Genomic DNA, 21,494 nt, shown 5'->3' with positions numbered 1-21,494 from the left:
TCAGCATTCTCCCTCCTGCGCTCTTGGTTCTATGCAGAAAGTTACATAAGGACTGCTGGGAAATCTCAAGTGTTTGAGATTCCCTTTAAAGTTCATGAAAGACCAGCAGACAGGGGAGGAAATCTCTCTTTTAGTACTGCAGCATCCTGTGTTAACACACACCAACACACTTTCTCTCATGACAGGAGGATAAAGAAACAAAAACATGTGCAGTCACACATGCGCGCGCACACACTCATACAAACCTTGCTTTAATATTATCTGATCTTTCAACAACAACAAAAAAGTACCACTGGAATGCCTTACTCACTCACCAGCTGGGGAGAACAGAGGAAATTTGTCTGAAAGATTGTTAGACTCTTCAGAATGAATACTGGAAGGTGTGCTCCCCTCACCCCACACATTGTTTTTGTACCCTTCCCCTTTTAATGAAAGAATGGCTCATAGTAGTGATTCACAGTGAGTGACGCATTCAAGCTTCTTCTCAAGCTTGAATCTACTGAATCAGTGTGCTGATGAAAGGAAATACTAGCAGCAGGAGGGGAAACTTGTTTTACTCCTGCATAATGGACTGTGATAAATAAATAAATAAATAAATAAATAAATAAATAAATAAATAAATAAATAAATAAATAAATAAATAAATAAATAAATAAATAAATAAATAAATAAATAAATAAATAAAAGAGATGCAGACACAAAGCACAAGACAGGAACATATATGCTGGAAGTTCATCTAAAATGACAGCTCTGTAATTAGCTGTGCCAATTCAAAATTGGTTAAATGGACCTTGTAACACAGAGAGATGCAAAATGATTCCTTTTAGCAAGGAATGTGTGAAGTAAATTGCCTTTCTTTACTGATGGCTTTTAGTTTTTATTCAGATATGCAAGGCTCTTTATTCAATTCAACAACCACAATTAGGACAGCACAAGTGGTTTGCATCTTTCAGTCTCACCACCCTGCTGAAAGGGCATGAATGAATGGAACATGAAGACAGTTGCAGTGTCATTTTAATTTCTCTTCAATGTCTAGCACAGCTACATCCGCGAAGCTGTGGGAATTCAACATCATAATCTCCAGATGAGACATTCTATATAGGCTATAAAGGATGCCAAACTTTGGAAGGGAAGCTCAGAAATGAACACCTCTAGATCATAAAAGGCACAATGATTACAAACTGAAGCAAGCTCCCCTGTGAAGTCTGTCTCTGCTTATAATCAGCTTCCTTCAGTAACAACGATTCTAAACACTCCCTGTTGCTGATGCCCCCTTTCCCTATAGGTGGTGGGGGTTGGGAGGATAATTGGAGATAACCTATAACGGGGATAATGCCTCCTCTTTAAGTTCTCACCATGCTTCAGGAACCAATGTGAATGTTTATTCATTTTTTCTTGTCCAGACATATTGTGTCAGGGGACAAAAAAAAAAAAAGAACTAAATGTTTCTGCATTTTTGGCAGCTCAGTGGAGACTCTTTAGCCTTCAAAACCTTGAGAACTTTTCCTGCTACCATTTAGTCTCCTCCACACCATCACAAATCTGGTAGAGTTGTAGAATGCAAGAAGCATTGTGGGCAAGAACCACCATGTTTCCAAGTTTTCAAGTCATTTTTAGAGAATGCACAGTTTTTTTTAACGGTAGCAATGAAACACAGCAATTGATAAAGCCCAAAGGAATCTTACTAAAACGGTGTTCTCATAATTTAGACAGCAGACTTAATAAATAAAAAATAAATAAGTATAAACACTGATTAAAATTACAGAGGGCAAGTGCCATTTTAAGGAGGCATTCCTATATGTGTGTGTGAGAATAATTAATTCATTTTTTAAGATGACATCTGTTATGATAGCCTCTAGATGCTTTAATTTTGTACTGGCCCTAAAAAAGCTGATTCCAAATCTCATACACAACTTTTCTTTTAAAACAGTATAATTTCTTTGTATTTTATGGAACAGTTACTGAACTAATTAGAATGATGGATTAAGACTGGGGAGACCAATAAAATCCTCATCAGCTGTGAAGATCCATAGCTGACACTGGACCACTCCCTCCCTCTTAATCTGACCTATTTTACAAGGTTGTTGGTACAATGGGAACACAAGAGCATATGCTATTCTGAGCTCCTTAGAGGAAATGTGGAACATAACTGTACTGGCAGTATTTCATAAATGTTATTTGCATTCTCCTTTTCCAGAACATTTTACTCTAGCTTCTCCCAAGGCTACAAACACCCTAACTTTCCTCACTGAAGAGTGACGTTATTCTGCCAGTATAATTGTGTACCAGTCCTTCAGGAAGATTACTCACTGACACAACAGTACAACTTTGGCTTCCCAATCAAATCACTTATACTCCGAACCTAACAGATCCTACAGGTTTCAGAAAACCACCTTCTATCTGAGTAATTACATTAACGTAAATGCACAAATAAGCTACTTTCAAAACAAGAGGGAACAATGTGATTCAACCATTATTTCACATGTGGAGGAAAGGTAGTTGTAAGCACAAAGTATTTGGGGAGGTCGAACAATAATTGTATGAAGAAAAATGCCTCAGCCTCATACATTTACTGGAGTGTGGTGACAGGAAATTAAATTCACAAAAATGAGGCACACCTGTAGGGGAGAAATTGATTTACACAAGTTATGGCAGAAGGCATGAAGCCTGAGCAAGTGAGTGAGGCTTCTGAGGGAGGATGAGTAATAATGACACCACCACCCCCATAATACCAAAGTCAAGACAAGACAATCACTTAGCATAATACAGCATTTAGCGCAAGACAGTGCAATCACTTAGAACAGTGGTTACCAACCTTAGGTAACTCAGGTGCTCTTGGACTGCAGCTCCCGAAACCCTAGACAGCACAGCTGGTGGTGAAGGCCTCTGGGAATTGCTGTCCAAGAACACCTGGGTTACCCAAGATTGGGAGCCACTGACTTATAAGAACACTGCATTTCATGTACCAAACCGATTTTCACTGCTGGACAGCAACATTTTTCTCATACTGCCTTTAGAGCTAAAGGCTCAGAGATTCTGTTAAGCAAAAACAGAACAGGGTTTCAATCTATTAATAAATACTTCTTCTTACACCTCTTCGACTTCCCAATTACAACTTAGCTAACACCCAGGCTAGAGACCATTTTTCTCTTCATTCGACCAGATGTTCAGCTAAGCAAGTTGACAATTGCCAGAGGGGACAAATGCACTAAACCATAGGTTCTTAATCTGTGATCCACAGACCCCTGGGAGGCTGTGATGTCCTCACAGGGGGTCTGCAAAGGCTGTAAGAAACGTTATGATTTTCTGTAGTTAAAACAGAAATGAATGAATGAATGAATGAATGAATGAATGAATGAATGAATGAACGAATGAATGAACGAATGAATGAAAAAAGAAAGAAAAGGAAGTGTAGAACAAAATCTTAATTTCCCTTGCTTGTTTGTGTAAAGCTTAGTTTTTCTAACCTACTGCCTCCATAAAAAAAGGTTAAAAAATCAGCTATGAAAATAACTGCTTCTTAACAAATAACTGTTTGATATGTCTGCACATGGTAAGAACATGCAAGTGAATGACACTGAGTGGCTGAAAGACAGCATGTGACATGTCTTGCTACTGCACAGACAGTCAGAAGTCGTGGGAAGGAGTCAGAGTCAGTCAGTGTCAGTGAGTGTGCAGATGGATTTTGTGATTGTGTTTCTTCTTCAATTTTTGCTAATAAAACAATTTGATTATTGTTGGGTAAGGTGACTTTTTGATATTATTGTAGTCAATTCCTTAACAACACATTTTGGCTGAGCCTCAGAATGGATCACTGGCTGAATCTGAAACGTAAAAGAACTGTTTATGTTGATGACGGGGCATCCTGTTCAAAGCAAAATGATGCTTTTCTGGTCATCTTAAAAAGTGTCACTGTCTGTCAATGGGGCTCTTCATGAAAAACTTTAAATAAATATTTGATGCATTGTAGTGTTTAAAATCTTGAGTCAAGTCTTGGTGTTCTGTGACAACAAAAGATATTTAAAGGGCGTATGTGGTAAAGAAAAGGTTAAGAACCACTGCACTAAACAGACAAATGCATTGCCTGTTTAGTGTTTGTGATCAAGCCTGGGAGAGCTTCACTTTTTAATGCCTACCTCTCTACAGCCTCCTCTTCTCTTTTAAAAGGTCCCCTTTTCTCTCAGCTTTCTGATACCTGTTTCCAACATCCCGGTCCCTCCACCTCTCTCCCTTTCATTGAGTCTCAGCTCCAAGTTATCTTGTCCCAATCCCTCCAGCTCCCTGAGTGAAATCGGGCTCTCTCCATACCCAGACACTGACAGTGACACCATCTTCACTTGTAAAAGCCTCTTCATACCTTGTCCAAATGCCTGTGTCATTGCTACTGGGTGCCTCCTTCCTAAATTCTGTCTGTTACTGACCCTTCACATTGCACTCCATCCCACTGCTCTACCTATGACATTCACTGCAACTGAGAGAAAAGGTCTCACACACTAAAGCAGCACAATGGGAGTACTTTTAATATATAAGGCTGCTTTACACAGAGCCATAAGACTACTGGACCAGCCCATCACTATCTACTGTTCCTAGTTTCTTTCCACAATCTCAGGCAAAAGGCTCTTCCAGCCTTGCTTTTTGAGAACCAGTGACAGAACTTGACACCACATGCATGCATAGAATATGCTTAACCGTGGAGCTCTGGGTATCCATCTTCACATGGTTTTATATTTATCCTACACTTTTTTTTTAACTTCAGAATCATGAATATTGATTATACATTGCTACTTTTTCATTTGGCCTCTGTAATTTGGCCAAGAACTCAAGGGTCTGACTATCGGAGTATGAGCCTAACAGCCAAGGTAAGAACACTAATCCATCCTTGAAAAAGTCCAGGATTTGCATCTTCATCACTTCATTAATCACTCCGAATCTTTTATTTTCCTGTAAGGTCTCAACAAAAGGACACAGAGGACGTATCTGTAGGCCATTAGGCAATTCTGAAAAGCACAGCTTCATGTTAGGGCTCTTGTTCTTACATGCTTGCTAGCCTTCTGCTAAGCAGTGGGACCTGAGCAACCAGTAGGTGTTTGACATCATTCACCTGAGCTCGGACCTTTGCAATAATCATCCTTCCCTGAAAGCTTACTCTGGTAGATAGCGCATACCTCGAACAATCCAACTCAACCTCACCTGCCTTGAAGCCTTTACTTTGAGCTTCTCACAGCTAACATGGTATGTATCCCTTTAGCTCATGAAATTCTTATTGTGGCCCTTTGTCCTGAAATGTTTGCTCTTCCAAGCCAGAGCAAGTGCGGAGAAATTTTAAAAGAATATAATGAGTTGGGTAGGTTTTAAGCATATGGACCAGTCTTGAAACTATTTCCTCCAGGATGCAGGGCAGATAAGACCAGCATACTGGAAAAAAAGGAGATTGGATAGTGAAGGAAGAAAATTCCTGCCCTTAAAGAGGTAAGTGCTGCAAGTAATGAGATTCTATGTAAGTTATGAATTTTAAACACTTCCATAAGCTGTATCGTTTACAGCTGGATATGAACTGTTCCTCACTGAATATGAATGAGGAAGGCACTGGAGAACTGCTTATGTGTTTTATGCTACACTCACTCATCTCTAACTCATTCTCAGGCTCTGTTTTTGACTGTGCTGCCCAGACACACATAATAATTAGAGACACACGTCTTTAAAGCAACAGCAATGAAATAATAGATTTCATAGACAAAAGGTGTTTTATATAGCTGAGCTGATTTTGTGCAATTTTTTTTTTAATGAAAGCTTTCACTCCCTGCTATAAGTATGCAACTTTTCAGTAAATCCTAGGGGAAAGAAATCAGTATAAAAACACTTGCCAATTCACTGCTAGGGCAAGCAATTTCAAGCAGCAAAATCTGATTGAGTTTTTAGTAATTTGTCATTATCATATTCACAATCCCTGATCAGCTTGTATCATAGAACATTAAGAATAAAATAAGAACATTAATAATAAAAATTAACCAAACACTAGCTATATCAGAGTGACTATAAGCAGTGTGTTCTACCTATCATGATACAAGCAAGCAGCTACTCCAATTTAGTGTTTGCTTATACTGCTCAGAGAGAGATATGGCATATATGTATATGTGGTAAGAGAGTTCTCATGGTAGCAGAAGAGGAAGTAACTCAGATGCAGGAGCTCTGTTTCTGCATCCCACTCCCATCCACTCATGGCTCATATTAGTATACTACTGGGGCTTAAGATCCCTTAATAACCTATGTACAAACAGTTGGACAGACTGATTATGCTGCAGAAAAAAGGATGTCAATATCAACAAGGCAGTACATAAAGAGCATGGACTACATATTCTATCTGCCTACAGTATAGAATTGAAGACTGGGGGAGGTTAGAACTTCCACTTAGCATTTGTTTCTTTTCCCTGGACTTCTGTAGGAAAATGCAGCCATTTCCTCCTCAGGAAAGTGACATCCCTTCACATAAATCCAGCTGTGTCAGTGTTTTATACCCACTCATTATCCTAAAAAAACAGCAGGGAATTCATGTTTTCAGCTATGGCATTGTTCACATTACAACCTTTTCCCCTTACAAAGATGTTTGCTTACACCTCCTCCTCAAAGCCTCCCTTCCCTATACACTAGGGTACACGATTCACTTTGAAATGTCTAGGCTCACCTATCAGGGAATTCAGTGATGAGTAGGAGCTGACTCTTCTCATCTTGTCAATGGTTTCAAAAGAGAGGATATATTCTTCATTCTCAGGACTGCCCAAGGTGCTGCTGGCACTGCTACTGGTGCTAAGGTTCCCAGGGGAAAATGCAACAGCACTCCCAGCTGTCAAAGAAGAAGTACAGAAACACCAAAAGACTGTAAGAACACTTATCTGAAAAACAGCAAATTGCATTATACTACTTCAGACCATTGGTCTATCTTGCCCAATATTGGCAACTCTGGTTTGCAATGTTTCTCCACGATTGCGGAGAGGATTCTTATTCATGGAATCATATGGTGGGCTCCCACCCAAGTACTAACCAGGCATGACCTTGCTTAGCTTCTGACATTAATGACCCTGGCTGTGTTCAAAGTGCTCACACCCTACACATGGCATTCAGTCAGCAACAAGAAGGTGGTGAGTGCTTTAGAGATATCAGTCTAAAACATTCCACTTTCTTAGTGAAAAATATTTATACTTCTGTAGTTCCCAAAGCCCAATGAGAGGCAAACCTTTGTAGAAGAAGATTATGTGTCTTTTCTTTAAGGCTAATACCATAATATTTTTCCCTTGACAAGTGTAAAGAAATAACAAAATACAAAATCAGCTACCTTTTCTAAAGCACTGGTTTTCGATAGGCAGGTTACAGAACTCAAAAGGTGGTTTTTGGGAATGCTACTAGCACTAGTTTCTGTGGAGCAGTGGTCTCTTCCCCCGCCCTTTTAACTTGGAAAGTGAGCACACAGCGTTAGTGCACTCTCCTATTTCCTCCTACTGGCCTTGAGGTAAAGGAGTTGGTGGAGTGGAACAACACACACATACAGAAGGATACGTGTGGCATGAAGAAGCATAAACTTTTGGGATCTCTGAAAAAAAATTAATTGGCCAAGTCAGAGGTGCATCAGCATGACTTTGGTTCTCCTTCACATTAGCTAGAGGCCAAAGTGTGGTAATCTGTACATATCCAAAGCACCCTCAAATGCACTGGATCCATCATTTTACTACTGGGCTACGTCTCACCCCAAACTGGGTCCCAGCATTGACAAGTGGAAGGACGTTGTTACAGAAAGTCTTCTGTTCTGGAATGTGATGAAATGAGGCACGGTTGGCTGTTGGAAGAGCAGGCATGAATTGCCAGACATTTGTGGAAGCATCCTGGGTTCATGGAGCTCTAATAACAGAGACGTGCCTAGGTTTGATTTTAGTTGATCCCTCCCATCTTCTTTCAGCATCCTTCACTGTCACATGTTACCCTCTTTAAAGAGCACCCTGGCACTGCTTTCACAAGCAACAGGGATCTGCAATGTGGGCAGAGGACGGAGAAGTTGCTTTCCATGAATTCATTTCAGCAGGTGATTTTCCAAAATCAATCCTATGTCCCATTATTCACCACTGGCATTTAGATACATTGTCTACCATGTTATAGGCACAGATTAATGTCACTAAAGTTGTCAACAGTCAGAATTTCCAAGAGTGAGAGACAGAGCATGCATGAGAGTGGAAACTGAAAGGAAACGCTTAAAAGCCATCTTACATTCTTCATTTAAGCTGAGATTCTGCAATGACTTATTCAAGTTCCTTGCTGTAGTGACTTGTCGAATATTCCCATAGGAGCTGACAGAACGGAGTTTTGGTGTGCATGGACTGTCCCGCACTGGAGTCAGGCTTCCACTCTCTAGGGAGGCAACATTATTACTTATCCACATGAACAAAGAAATAACAACAATGGCAATAACAGTTCAATAGTGAAGGGACAGGACTGCACTGCAAAGGGGCATGATCTGTTCTCAAACAGGTCACTGTCACAATAAAAGAACAATCAAAACTATTGCTTCGCAGATTCATTTCCTTCCTCCTCTTCCAGACATGCGAGAGAAGAGGTATCATCTAGATTTGTAGGGCACAAAAATGGCTGGGGGGGGGGGCTTACACATAAGTCACAGACTGGATGTTACCCACCCTTGCATAAAGGGTACCTGTATGGAGAAGACATAATCAAGGCAAGTCATCTCTAAAATTCAGATACCTTTTCCATCTACTAATCTAAGAAACTGACAGAATTTACTGACTGCTCTGTACAGCCTCCCTTAACTCTAATGGGATTTACAAGATAGTTCCATAAAACCTCAATTAACTGAATGCTGCAGTATGTGATGGTGAAGTGTGAGACTAGAAACCTTTTCCATAATAAAAGGTCAACAAAAGTTTAAGGCTCTTTTCCCTAGCCAAATGTCTCTAAAAGATACATTATGCTCTCAATGCCTGAGATTTCAAATGTTTGGCCTGTTTCTCATTTCCTTGCTGAAACAGATTGCAATAGGTTTTGTGCTGTATAACGGCCTTTACATTCTGTACTACAGTCAGATAGTTTCAGTGATGTGGAGGAGATGCTTCTTGTGTGTTTTATTTACATATTACCTTATTTAAAATTATTATTTATTTAAAATATTTTTATCCCACCTTTCTCCTTAAAAAGGACCTTAGATTTCTCCTGAATAAATAAAGATGATCCATAACCATTAGGCATTATTGTTTTTTGCAACAATCAGCAACATAGGGCAAAGGGATGGAGGTCCAGGTTTTCATATTTTTAATGCAATCCATTTTTTTCAACAAAGGTGTTACTAAATTACTCATTGCAGGGAAACAACTGTGCTTTCTTCTAAATGAGGTTCCCACATCTCTAGAGATTATTCAGAGTATTTAATATTTCAGATGACATTTCCATGAAAAGCCACCAATTATTTGTTCAGGTTTATTTTATTGCTCAAATAAAACAAATTCCTAATGTGGAGGAAAAAAGAGGGATGTGACTTGATGGCACACCTCTCTCTCTCTCTCTCTCTCTCTCTCACACACACACACACACACACAGAATCCCTATATTAATTTGACACTGATTGAAATCTTAGCATCGTGTCACACTAGAGTAAGCCCAATGAATCAGTGATTTGGTGAGTTAACTCCTACAAACATTCCATTAGTGCAAATGGGCCTAATCCAGTTGCAATTTACTCATCCAAGTTACAGCTAGAGTAGGCCCATTTGAATTAATAGAACTCAGATTTACTACATTAAGTAGCAGGATTTGAGCCACCGAATTTGCTTTTGGGGCTACAACTCTGTACGATATAACATGGTCATGTTCAGAGTTTGCTAAGAGTAAGACTGGAAGAACAGAAAAATACTTAATGGCAGCAATGAATGCTACAGAAATCAGCAAAGAAAGTAGTTATGCAACCAGGGTAACAGATAAGCAGGGTTTGGTGTTACATAACTGAGCCTGAGGTTCACATACTCCCGCCTTTCTCACCTTGTAGGCTTCCATCTCTGATCTGGCTTCCTGTTTAGAACAAACCATGACTTGCATGGGTCTTCCAAACCAAAACTAGAAAATAGTGTCTGGTTGAAGTTACTTGTTCCGTTCTGGAGTGCAAGTCTGAATTATTGTTTTTTGATATAGCAGCAAACTATGGTTTGTGCAAAAAGCAAGTCAGAAAGATAAACACAGTACATTGTGAGAGGAGAACGTTCACAAAGTTAGGGTTTCCCCGTGTAGTGCTAGGTGGTATTTCAGTGACACATGTGAATTTTAGACACCACCTTGGCAATGTCCTGGCATTAGGCAGTCCAAACTACACAAAGAAATGAAACAGCATTCATGATATCACTGTTCAAATAAAGGAAGAACTTTGGGGAATATCATTTTAAAAAAATGCCTAAGAAGAAACAAATGTTTCTCGGTTATCGAATACAATCTTTGATCTAGTCAATAAAGTCCTCTCTCATATAAAAACACCTTTCATCTTGGTTTTCTTCCATAAAGGAAATGATGTAGTACCTGGAGCAGCAGGTGAAGGTAGTGCATAGTTTTTCTCTTCTTCCATAAACTGCAAGGCAACTGTGCAGAAATTGCTTTCATATTGGACCACAAGGTGACTCAGTGCTACCACCAACTCCTATAGAGAGGCAAATAAGGAAAAACAGACCTCTGAACACCGTTGTGTGTCAAATAATTCAATACAAAGACCTCTTAGCACTGCAAAAGCAGGGTGCATCTCAGTCACAAAAAGTCTGAGAATCTCACAGAGACCAGAAAATATGACACCTGTTATACAAAGTCAAGGATCAAGGGATATTTGCTTTGTTAGCTAAAGCAATGTGTGGTGATAAAAAAACTAAATGTTCTCTTAAGAACAAGGCATAGGGAGCACGCATCTTATTTTAAAACACTACTGCGGATCTGGAAATATTTTATGTGACATCTAGTCATTTCTGACTTATGGCAACTCTATGAATGAAAAACCTCCAAAATGTCCTGTCATTAACAGTCTGGCTCAGCATCTGCAAACTCAAGGTTACGACTTCCTTTATGAAGTCTATCTATCTCATTCATCTTCCTCTTTTCCTGCTTCCTTCAACTTTTTCTAGCATTACTATATTTTCTGGAGTCTTGTTTTCTCATGATGTGCCCAGATCATGAGACCCTCAGTTTTGTCAGTTTTGCTTCTGGAGAAAATTCAAGCTTGATTTGATCTACGACCCCCTTGCTCCTCTTTCTTACACTCCATGGTATCCACAAAAGTATCATCCAGAACCAAATTTTGAATGAATAATTTTTTTCCTGTTGGCTTTCTTCACTGTCTAGTTTTCACACAATAACAGAGACTACAATAGTGGGATGGTCTTGGCCTTGGTCTCCAGTGACATCTCCTTATACTTGATTACCTTTTCTAGTTCATTCACTGCTGCTCTCCTGAGTCTCAGTCTTCTACTGATTTCTTGGCAACAGTCCCCACTTAGATTGACGACTGAACCAAAATATACAATATATTTAACAATTTTAATTTCTTCAGTGTCAGCTTTAAAGACAACTTTTGTCTTCTTTAATTGCAATCCTGCTTTTGCACTTTCTTCATTCACCTTACCAAGAGTTGTTTCAAACCACTGCTGCTTTCTGTCAATAAAACAGTATCATCTGCATATCTTATATTACTGATGTTTCTTCCACCTATTTTCACTGCATACAGATTGACCAAACAGGAAATTTAAGTACAAGTCATGCTCTTGAAGTGTAACTGTGCTTTAAAACAAGATGTGCTCTTCTTGTGTATCTTGTTTTTAATATTGTTTTTTGGTCTTGTGGTGGTAACTCATGGGCAAGAGGTGTGGGGACCTGAAAAATTGGCTGTAGCTTGCAGGTTGCCAAACCTTGACTTAAATTGAGAAGTACTGAGACTCACAGGGTAGACACATATTTCATGGATTTACCATAACTGGTGCAGACTACAGTGTAACAATCAGAATTTTGGTATGTATCTAGTTAGTTTGGGATGGCGAAGAGGAAGATTGCCATCTCTGCTACAGAGACAGATAGTTCATCACCAAAACAAGACACTGCATTAGAACAGAAATAGCTTCCTCTGAGTTGGGTAGAGAGGACAGACAGACTTGTGTATCATTAGCATAACGGTGACATCAAACTTCAGAACTCTGGATGATAGAAATTAGTATTACCTGGGGAACTCACCTCCAAAATTTCATCAAAGGTAGGTAGATGTTTTCATTAAAGCCAACTTTCAAAAAATGGCTGGTTGCTGAGAAAGGAACTTTCAATGGGCAGTGCCATATTTTATTTTATTTTTAAAAAATTGTATATGGTTTTCAGTTTGTTTTATTACAATTGTTTTAATATGGTGATATGTTTAATTGTGTTCTAATATTGTGACAATTTATGGCATTTTTAATTGTACAGTATCTAGTTTTCTAATTATGCTTTGAGTCCCTTCTCAGTCTTGGGAGAAAGATGGACCAGTAAAAGAATGACTAGATGAACAAATGAACTGATAAACAAACAGGAAACATTCATATTCTGTACTGGGCTTCTATTGGGTTCTTGATCTTTTAAGAGTTATACAGTATTTCAAATCTTGACAGCAGATATATGCAGTAATCCTTACTTCAAATGCCTTTTTAAATTCAGTGTAGTAAGGCTAAGAGCAAGACTGCTATGAATATGCTTCTGTTCTGAACTCACTGTCTCCTATAAAGATTCATTGCTGGACTGTGCAGGTTTACTCCTAAGGAACCAACAGTACATATGCCTCCCCTATTCTCATCCTTACACAAAGAAAATAGCACACAGCAGGGCTTTTCAAATGTCTTATTTTGCAATAGCGCAGTGTAAGGCTTCTCTTTTGTGAGAACATTTTTTTTAAAAAAAATAACAATAGTTTCTGACAAAATTAATACCCATCTGTCACCTTGAATGAGGATGAGGACACTTTTTTATTCTTGGCTTGGTGAAACATTGATTTCCCCCCCACCCCTTCACTTTAGTGTGAAGATCTGAAGAAAGCTGAAGCATTTGACTCCAAAAGGATTTTATTTTTTGGCAACAAATGTCCCTTTATTACTAGGTAAGCTTACACTTTGAATCAGGCCAATATTGTCAACCAGATGTACTGTGTCTAGAAGTACTGAACTGGAAGCTAGGCCATGGCTCCATTCCTCTCCTGCCCACAGAAACTCCCCTGTTGGACCTCATTAACCCGATTAGACTCTGGTAGGGTGACTTAGGCCACTTTCCAGATTCTGAAGCCTTGTTTTCCTATTCTGGGTGACTTTAAGATGCCTTACAGAAACATCATGGCTTGCCAGGAGAGCTGTAGACCTGATGCCTCAAAGAAAGGAATGAAATCTGATATGTGATATATGAAACAAATGCTAACGTAGTAGGAGTGCAATTCCTTATATATATTCCATGGGGGTGGGGAAGGAATCCACAAGATCTGGATGCAGAATATGGCAAACCAAAATCATCCTCAGAACTTCAGCGTTTGATTACCAGAGCCCTATTTGTTATTTACAAGTGCTATGCCATAAATCACAGTGGTGAATTGCCAGCAGTTAATGAATCACTGCTTGTGTTCTTTGTTATTTGCCAAGTCACATAAGTGGCACATGACAAAGAATAAAAGCAGCAGCAATTTAACTGTTAACTGGCAGCAATTTGCAACTGTGATTCATGCTGTTGCCTTATGTCAGTGTGAAGAACCAACAGGATTCTCATAAAGTTTCTAAATATCATGAACTAGGAAGATGATACTTACTAGAGGAAACTAAAATTTTACTTGGTACTTCTTTATTAACTGCACAAGTAGCATCACTAATACCCTATGTATACAAACACAAGCTGGAAGAAAAATTAAATGCATTTTGTCTATAGTAAATACAGGAAAACCAAGCTAGATGTTCTGGCTGCAATGTCCCTCAATGCCATCAGGTGATGAATATGCTGCTACTCCCTAACAGGAAGCCAAAATATGCAACTTTCCACATACAATTTATTATGTTATCCCTCCAATGGAGGAGAGTTGTATGGAAAGTTCTTTGTAGTTCAACACCCATCTCTCTTCCTCTTATAGGGCTGTTACATATTTCAGTTTCCAGCCAGCAATAAATACATCACAAATTTGATTAATGTATCTTCACATAAGAGTCTACTATCAGAATAATGATAATGCAAAAGATTACGAAACAGAATATGGCTCCTGTTTTCAGTGGGGGGAAGCAACAAGAGATTCTACAGAGTGATGAAATTCTGGAGCTAGAGAACAACTAATCTCATTTCCTTGTCCTTTTTCTGATGTTAGGGCTTCAAAGTGAAACTGGTGACAGAGACGTCTGATGGATTCCTGCTGACAGATATCACTTTCCGTTGGCATTCAGCAATGTACTTCCCAATGGTGAATTTCTTGCCAGTTCTAAAATAATCCTTTTAAAAATGCCTGATCTCTCATTATTCAGTTATGAAATGCTCTTTTCTGTTTCAAAGGGATTTCTCAAATTGTATGGCAAATGAAATGCCATATTGATAAAGACCTCATGCCTGCCTCCACTGGGCAAAATGAAGCATCCAGATATTCAGCCCAGACAAGAGACAGTGTTCTGTGTTTTAGAATGATGGCTCCCGGGAGTTCTGACAGTGACGGGAGCCATGGTGACTACATGTCCTCTTCTCAAGGGTACTTTCTCACCTACCACTTGCAGCAAGCGTTCTCCATCACACTTGGGGTGATAAACTTAATTTTACTTCCTTCAGAACAGGAGAGAGCAGCACAAAGCTATTCTTCAGGCTGAGAACACAAAGCCAAGTGCAAAGTGGCATTTATGTAAGACTCCCAAGAACAGGAGAGAGAAAATGACTGACAGGACAGGACTTGCCATTTGGGGCCGGGGGACGACTACTAACTGAGAAACAGGGAGCCAGTATGACCTGCAAGACTGCCAAAGTAGCTACAGCATACACAGAGCCATTTGTTTGCTGAGTTCCTTGAAAGGTTCTACAGGCAGAAACTCTCTCTCTCTCTCTCTCTCTCTCTCTCTCTCTCTAATTTATGCCCTTCTCACAGCACAGAGACAATAGGTATCTTAAAAAGAGTTTTTAAAAAAGTGTTAAAAATGAAAATTAATCAATTACAAAATTTAAAAACAATCGCACCACTCATTAAAAAGTACTAAATAAAACCCTTTTAACACAATTTAATAGCATATTTAAAAAGACAGAAAAGACAACTTGCCTTAACTGAGGCAATATAATTTAAAGGTCAACATACAAACTAGTTATTGGATTATTTCTCAAGACAACTCTCTGTTGCAAGCATTTGGTCCTTTAATATTTAGAATTAGTATTGCCTATTGGATATGGCTTGTGATATTGTTACACTGTTCTGGCATGTAACATTAAAAAGGTGGCAGAAGAACTTTTAAACTGAATCCCCGGGGAAAGCTGGAAGGAACTGACTGGCGTCTGGATCAGGACTCCTCATCCTTGTGGAATGAGGGTGGACAGGGTAGAGAACCACAAAGTGATGATAGTGTAGGAATTAGAACTGGGAGTGTGATGGGACGTTATGATTGGTCTACTAGAATGAGAATCCTCCAGATAAAAATCTTGAGGGGGACCTTGAAATGAGGAGACAAATCAGGGAGGTGTCCAAGAGGGACAGGATTGTAATCATGGGGGACTTCCAATTATCTATCATCACATCGACTGGATCAGTGTGTGCTTGGGTCAAGAAAGAGAGACCAGTCTCTTGACATGCTAAATGACTGTCCCTTGGAGCAACTTGTCATGGGGCCCACCAGAGGACTGGTGACTCTGGATTTAATCTTGTGTGGCACTCAGGACTTGGTTAGGGACGTAAATGTCACTGAGTCGCTAGGGAATAGAGACTATGCAGCGGTCTCTTTCGCCATGCATGTTGGGGGGAGAGTGTCAAGCAAATCTGACACAAAAGCCCTTGATTTCCAAAGGGCAGACTTCCCTCAGATGAGGAAACTAGTTAGAAAGAAGTTGAAAGGGAAGGTAAAAAGAATCCAATCTCTCCAGTGTGCATAGAGCCTGTCTAAAACAACAGTAATGGAGGCCCAGCAGAAGTGTATACCGCAGAGAAAGAAGGGCTCAACTAAGTCCAAGAGGGTGCTGGCATGGTTAACGAGCGGAGTTAGAGAGACTTTAAAGGGCAAGGGTGGGTCCTTCCGTAAACGGAAATCCTTCTGAAATGAGGAAAATAAAAAGGAACACAAACTCTGGCGAAAGAAATGTAAGAAGATGATACGGAAAGCAAAGAAAGACTTTTAGGAATGTATGGCCAGCAATATAAAGGGGAATAATAAAAGCTTCTTTAAATATGTTAGAAGCAGGAAACCTGCCAGAGAAGCTGCTTGCCCTCTGGATGGTGAGGGTGGTAAAGGGGAGGTAAAGGGGGACTTGATTCCGCTGCCTGAACAGCCCCTCCTGACTAATGAATTAAATCAGATACAGGTTAAAAGAGAGGATGTTTTAGACCTAATTGACAAATTGAAGATCAATAAGTCACCGGACCCAGATGGCATCCACTCAAGAGTTATTAAGGAACTGAGGAATGAAGTTGCTGATCTCTTAACTAAAATATACAACTTTTCCCTTAAAACAGCCACAATGCCAGTGGACTGGAGGATAGCAGAGGAAAGGGGACCGGGGAAACTATAGGCCCGTTAGCCTAACATCTGTTCCAGGGAAGATGGTGGAAAGCCTCATCCAAGATAAAACCTTCAAACACATGGAAGAACAAGCCTTGCTGAGGGGAAATCAGCATGGCTTCTGTAAGGGTAAGTCTTTCCTTACAAACCTTTTAGAATGCTTTGAAAAGGTCAACAGGCATGTGGATGTGAGCAAACCAGTGGATATTGTCTATCTGGAGTTTCAGAAGGCATTTGACATTGTCCCTCACAAAAGGCTACTGGGAAAACTCCACAGTCTGGGGATAAGAGGGCAGGTCCTTTTATGGACTGAGAATTGGTTGAGAACCAGGAAACAGAAAGTAGATGTCAATGGGCAATTTTCACAATGGAGAGAGGAGAAAAGCCCTGGGGCACACAGTGCTTTTCAGCCTGTTCATAAATGACCTGGAGACAGAGATAAGCAGTGAGATCGCCAAGTTTGCAGATGACACTAAACTTTTCCAAGTGGTGAAGACCAGAAGGGATTGTGAAGAGCTCTAGAAAGATTTCTCCAAACTGGGAGAATGGGTGGCAAAATGGCAAATGTATTTCAATATAAGAAAATGTAAAGTAATGCACATTGGGGCAAAAAACCAAAACTTTATTTATCAGCTGATGGGTTCTGAGCTGTCCATGACAGACTTCAAAAAAGTCATAGTGGAACCAGAAAAGGTGCAGAAGGGATTGACTAAAATGATTACTGGGTTGGGGCACCACCTTTATGAGGAACTGCTACAGCATTTGGTGCTCTTTATTCTAGAGAAAAAGCGGTTGAGGGGGGACATGATTGAGACATATAAAATTATGCAGGGGATGGATAAAATGGATAGAGGGAAGCTCTTTTTCCTCTCATGCAATACCAGAACCAGGGGACATCCACTCAAATTGAGTGTTGGGAGAATGAGAACAAACGAAAGAAAATATTTCTTTAACCAGGGTGGCGTTAGTCTGTGGAACTCCTTGCCACAGGATGTGGTGATGGCATCTGGCCTGGATGCCTTTGAAAGGGGATTGGACAGATTTCTGGAGGAAAAGTCCATCGCAGGTTACGAGCCATGATGGGGATGTATAATCTCCAGGCTTAAAAGGAAGGTACTTCAAAATGCCAGATGCAGGGGAGGAGTCTCAGGAAATAGGTATCTAGTTGTCTTGTGTGCTTCCAGAGGCATCTGGGGAGAGCCACTGTGAGATACAGGAAGCTGGACTAGATGGACCCTTGGCCTGATCCAGCAGGGCTCTTCTTATTAACATTAAGAGGTTGAACTCTGCTCCTCTTCCAATCCTGTAAGGTTGCTAGCAATATCCCACCCACCCCCCAACCCCTTTGGTATACCTTTCGGACCATGGGACTTCCATCATTGATGAGCTGGGCCAGCATCATTGCAACATTGTGATCAATGGTGGTAGAATGATCAGTTCGCTCAGCTGAATTGCCTACAAAGGTACCAAGGGCAAACACTGCAGCACAGCGAACCTGGAAGAAAAACATAATTATCTATGCTATCCATTCTGAACCTTTTATGCAGCAATCTTGTGGTCTTGGAAATGTATCAGAAATCTCTGTCTGAGGTTATCAATAAGGCTGCACCCTTGCCTTCCTTGCAAGTCTGAAAATCATCACTTGCTGGAAAGAATGGGCACTGAGTTTGGCTTAGCTCTTCCAGAGCAGCTCAGCCATGTTACATGGCTTGGTTAGTGCCAAAAGAAATACTGTAGTTGCAATTTTTTTGCAGGATAAGCTTCAGAAAGCATTTATCTAACTCTTGTGAAATCTTTGGTTAGATCTTAATTAGTAGGGCTGGAACCTGATTAAAGAACTTTCGGCTGATTAACTGCATTAGTTGTAATTGATTAATCTAGTGATTAAATTTGTATATGGGTGAAAACAATAATTCTGAAGTACTACTTCTATGTGGAAAATGCCTCATAGGTCTATGGTAACACTTGCAGTTTTATTACTGCTGCTGTTGCTGCTATTACTACTGTTGCTGTTGTGTGTTGCTATTTTAAATCATCTCCCTGATTAATTAGCGGCTCTTTTTTCCAGTTAATTAAATGTTGTTAAAAATTATTACCCAGAATGAAAAATCAACTAATCATTTGAAACCCTATTAAACAGCTTTCTAATTTTATGTCTAGAGCAGTTTTCCCCAAATGTGTTAGATTACACTGTGTTATCCCCAGACCACAGTGCTAATGGTTAGGGATTATGGGAGTTATAGTTCAAAATATCTGGAGTGTGCTTAGTTGTCTAGCCCCAACATAAAGACGATTACCAAAGTCTGAAGATGTGAAGAATATAGTATATAGAAGATTACCTCTGGGATTGGATCAGAGAGAAGGCTGTAGAGTTTTTCATGGGCACTATCCCTCACACCACACCATCGTGCAGAGTCAAAATTCTGCCAGATACGCCCCAAGCAAATAGCCACCCACTGGCGCAGAAGAGGGTGTGGGTCATTCAGCTGCTCCAGGCAAATGGCAATCAAATTCCCTTGAAGACAGGCTTCCTACAACAAAGAACAATGCATTGCAACAACCTGCTTGCCCATTTATTAGTTACAAGGAAAATTATCCTCTCCAGGAGCCAAGATACAATGGTTTGGGGTACTGGTGTCCAACATTTTAGTTCAAGATTCTTTCCAAGGTCACATGTGGCATCAATAGTTCCCTTTTCCTCTTGTACTCACCTGCCCTGTATTGTAGTTGTTGACAATCACTGCCAGGATGAAAGCTGTCATTGTCCTATGTTCAGCCTTAACAAACATACACAAGAACATGTTTAGTTTCAAACTTTGAAAAAATAAAATAATGCTTCAAGCCCAAATTTTGGAAGACAGACAGCATCCTTGCATAGGAATTTTATGTCCCTTGGGTGACAGTGGGAGACTTTGAGAAACCTCAGGCATAACAAAAAAATTGCATTATTTAACAAAAGCAGAAAAATGGCCATGGACAATAAGCATCCTTTCTCAGGTGGTGGTAAAGCTGCCCTTTCACAGGAAGTTAGTTAATTCAGTTTAATGTGGGTTAAAGCTTTCTGATGTAAGGCTGGAAAAATTTTAAATGTCACAAAGAAAAGCCTCGCTCAGTATGTAGCACACAGACAGGAATGTGTCAGACAAAATGAAAAGATGACACTAGTTTCTATACCTTCTGTAAAAGAACTATGTGAATTTTCTACTGGCTCTAACTCTCCATGTGGCAAATTATCAACAATGCTACGGCTTTATGCTTTAATTTAATACATTTAAAGAGCTACATAACTATTTGTTTCCCAAGGCCACTGTCTGTCAAATGGAGTATGGAGAGATTGAAAATTGTTTTGTACTTTGTTATATTTTCCCCTTAAGAGCAGGCTGGAAAAAAAATACAGGGAAGAGACCAGTGCCACTCTGATTCATGCAAGCAATTGAAGGACCACGAAGAAAAAACAGGGTCTTTACTGCAATTATGTTTCCTGACAGCCTGAAACACATATTTTTTAAAAAAAATCACAATAGTTATACAAGATACAGATGATAAATAACTACTCAGTTGGTTTATTACCAAGTCATTTGCAAGGAAAAATGAACACAGAGAAACAGAATTTTTTTGTGATGAAACACTTAAGAAAAAAATAATGACACTTTACCCCTGTTCTTTAGTTTATCAAGTGTATCGTATAGCAGTATATCCACCCAGCTCAGATCCCTGGTGGATCATACCAAAGATATAGCAACTTGTTACCCAGTAGTCAGGATATCCAAAATTAGGGTACGAAGGCATTAGCTCCTCCACCACTCATTACCACAGCACCTATGAAAATCAAAGCTCCATCTAACCATTTGTTGTTGTTTAGTCGTTAAGTCGTGTCCGACTCTTCGTGACCCCATGGACCAGAGCACACCAAGCCCTCCTGTCTTCCACTGCCTCCCGGAGTTGGGTCAAATTCATGTTGGTAGCTTTGATGACACTGTCCAGCCATCTCATCCCCTTCTCCTCTTGCCTTCACACTTTCCCAAGATCAGGGGGTTTTCCCTGTCTTCTCTTCTCATTTAAGCATTACTAACCTATTAAGCCTTTAAAAAAACTTTCTAGCCCAGTGGCAGTCACCATGTTGTTGCAGCGAATTCCTGCATTATATTAATGCACCTTCTTTCGTGGCAGCCTAGCAGCATCTTTAAGACCAACCTGTTTTAATCTGGTATAAGCTTTCACTGGCTGTACTCTGTGAAAGCTTATACCAAATAAAACATGTGCCATATGGCTCTGTTTTTTTTAGCTTTTTTTGCTATGGATAATACTTTGGAAACTTTCTTCTGTCTGCTCTGAGTATATTGCCAATCAATTTCTCCCTTATGGGAGAAAGAGAGAGCTCTCTGTATTGCTGCATGCTGTCACTCAACAGAACATGATGCAAGCTAGAACTACATCTCAAATTCTTTCACCATCTATATAACAAAGCTGAGCTAACTCATAAAAGATACACACAGACCAAAATAAAACAAGTAAGATCTAAACAAAGGTGTCTGAGGGAAGGGCTGACAGTTGAACCTTACCGGCATATAGGGATCTGCCAAAACGGAAAGGAAGTACTTGTGACCATTGTCCTTCACGAGATCAGCCTGACAAGACTGAAAAACAAAATTGGGAATGGGAACAGAAAACCATTTTACAATCATCTGAGAAGAAAATTTATTTTAACTCTACGAAAGAGTTATGAATATTTCATGCCACAGCATTTTT

The 21,494-nt window shown here is 39.8% G+C and overlaps 1 protein-coding gene across 2 annotated transcripts in view; it reads right to left on the bottom strand.

The window, feature by feature from the left end:
• Positions 1–21,494, bottom strand: part of RPTOR (regulatory associated protein of MTOR complex 1) — a 459,589-nt gene that overhangs the window by 105,920 nt on the left and 332,175 nt on the right. For both annotated transcript variants that reach the window (XM_020813521.3, XM_020813530.3), the window contains exons 14-20: positions 21,308–21,382; positions 19,457–19,522; positions 19,085–19,276; positions 18,100–18,240; positions 10,561–10,678; positions 8,254–8,394; positions 6,683–6,841 (exon numbers count right to left, since the gene is read on the bottom strand). In XM_020813521.3, coding sequence (XP_020669180.1) covers positions 6,683–6,841; positions 8,254–8,394; positions 10,561–10,678; positions 18,100–18,240; positions 19,085–19,276; positions 19,457–19,522; positions 21,308–21,382 — 892 coding nt within the window. The remainder of the gene's footprint in view (positions 1–6,682; positions 6,842–8,253; positions 8,395–10,560; positions 10,679–18,099; positions 18,241–19,084; positions 19,277–19,456; positions 19,523–21,307; positions 21,383–21,494) is intronic.

Source organism: Pogona vitticeps, chromosome 2 (assembly GCF_051106095.1).
Source record: "Pogona vitticeps strain Pit_001003342236 chromosome 2, PviZW2.1, whole genome shotgun sequence".
Lineage (NCBI taxonomy): Eukaryota > Metazoa > Chordata > Lepidosauria > Squamata > Agamidae > Pogona > Pogona vitticeps.
The sequence above is the reverse complement of the archived record's forward strand: the minus strand, read 5'-3'. Positions and strand labels throughout refer to the sequence as shown.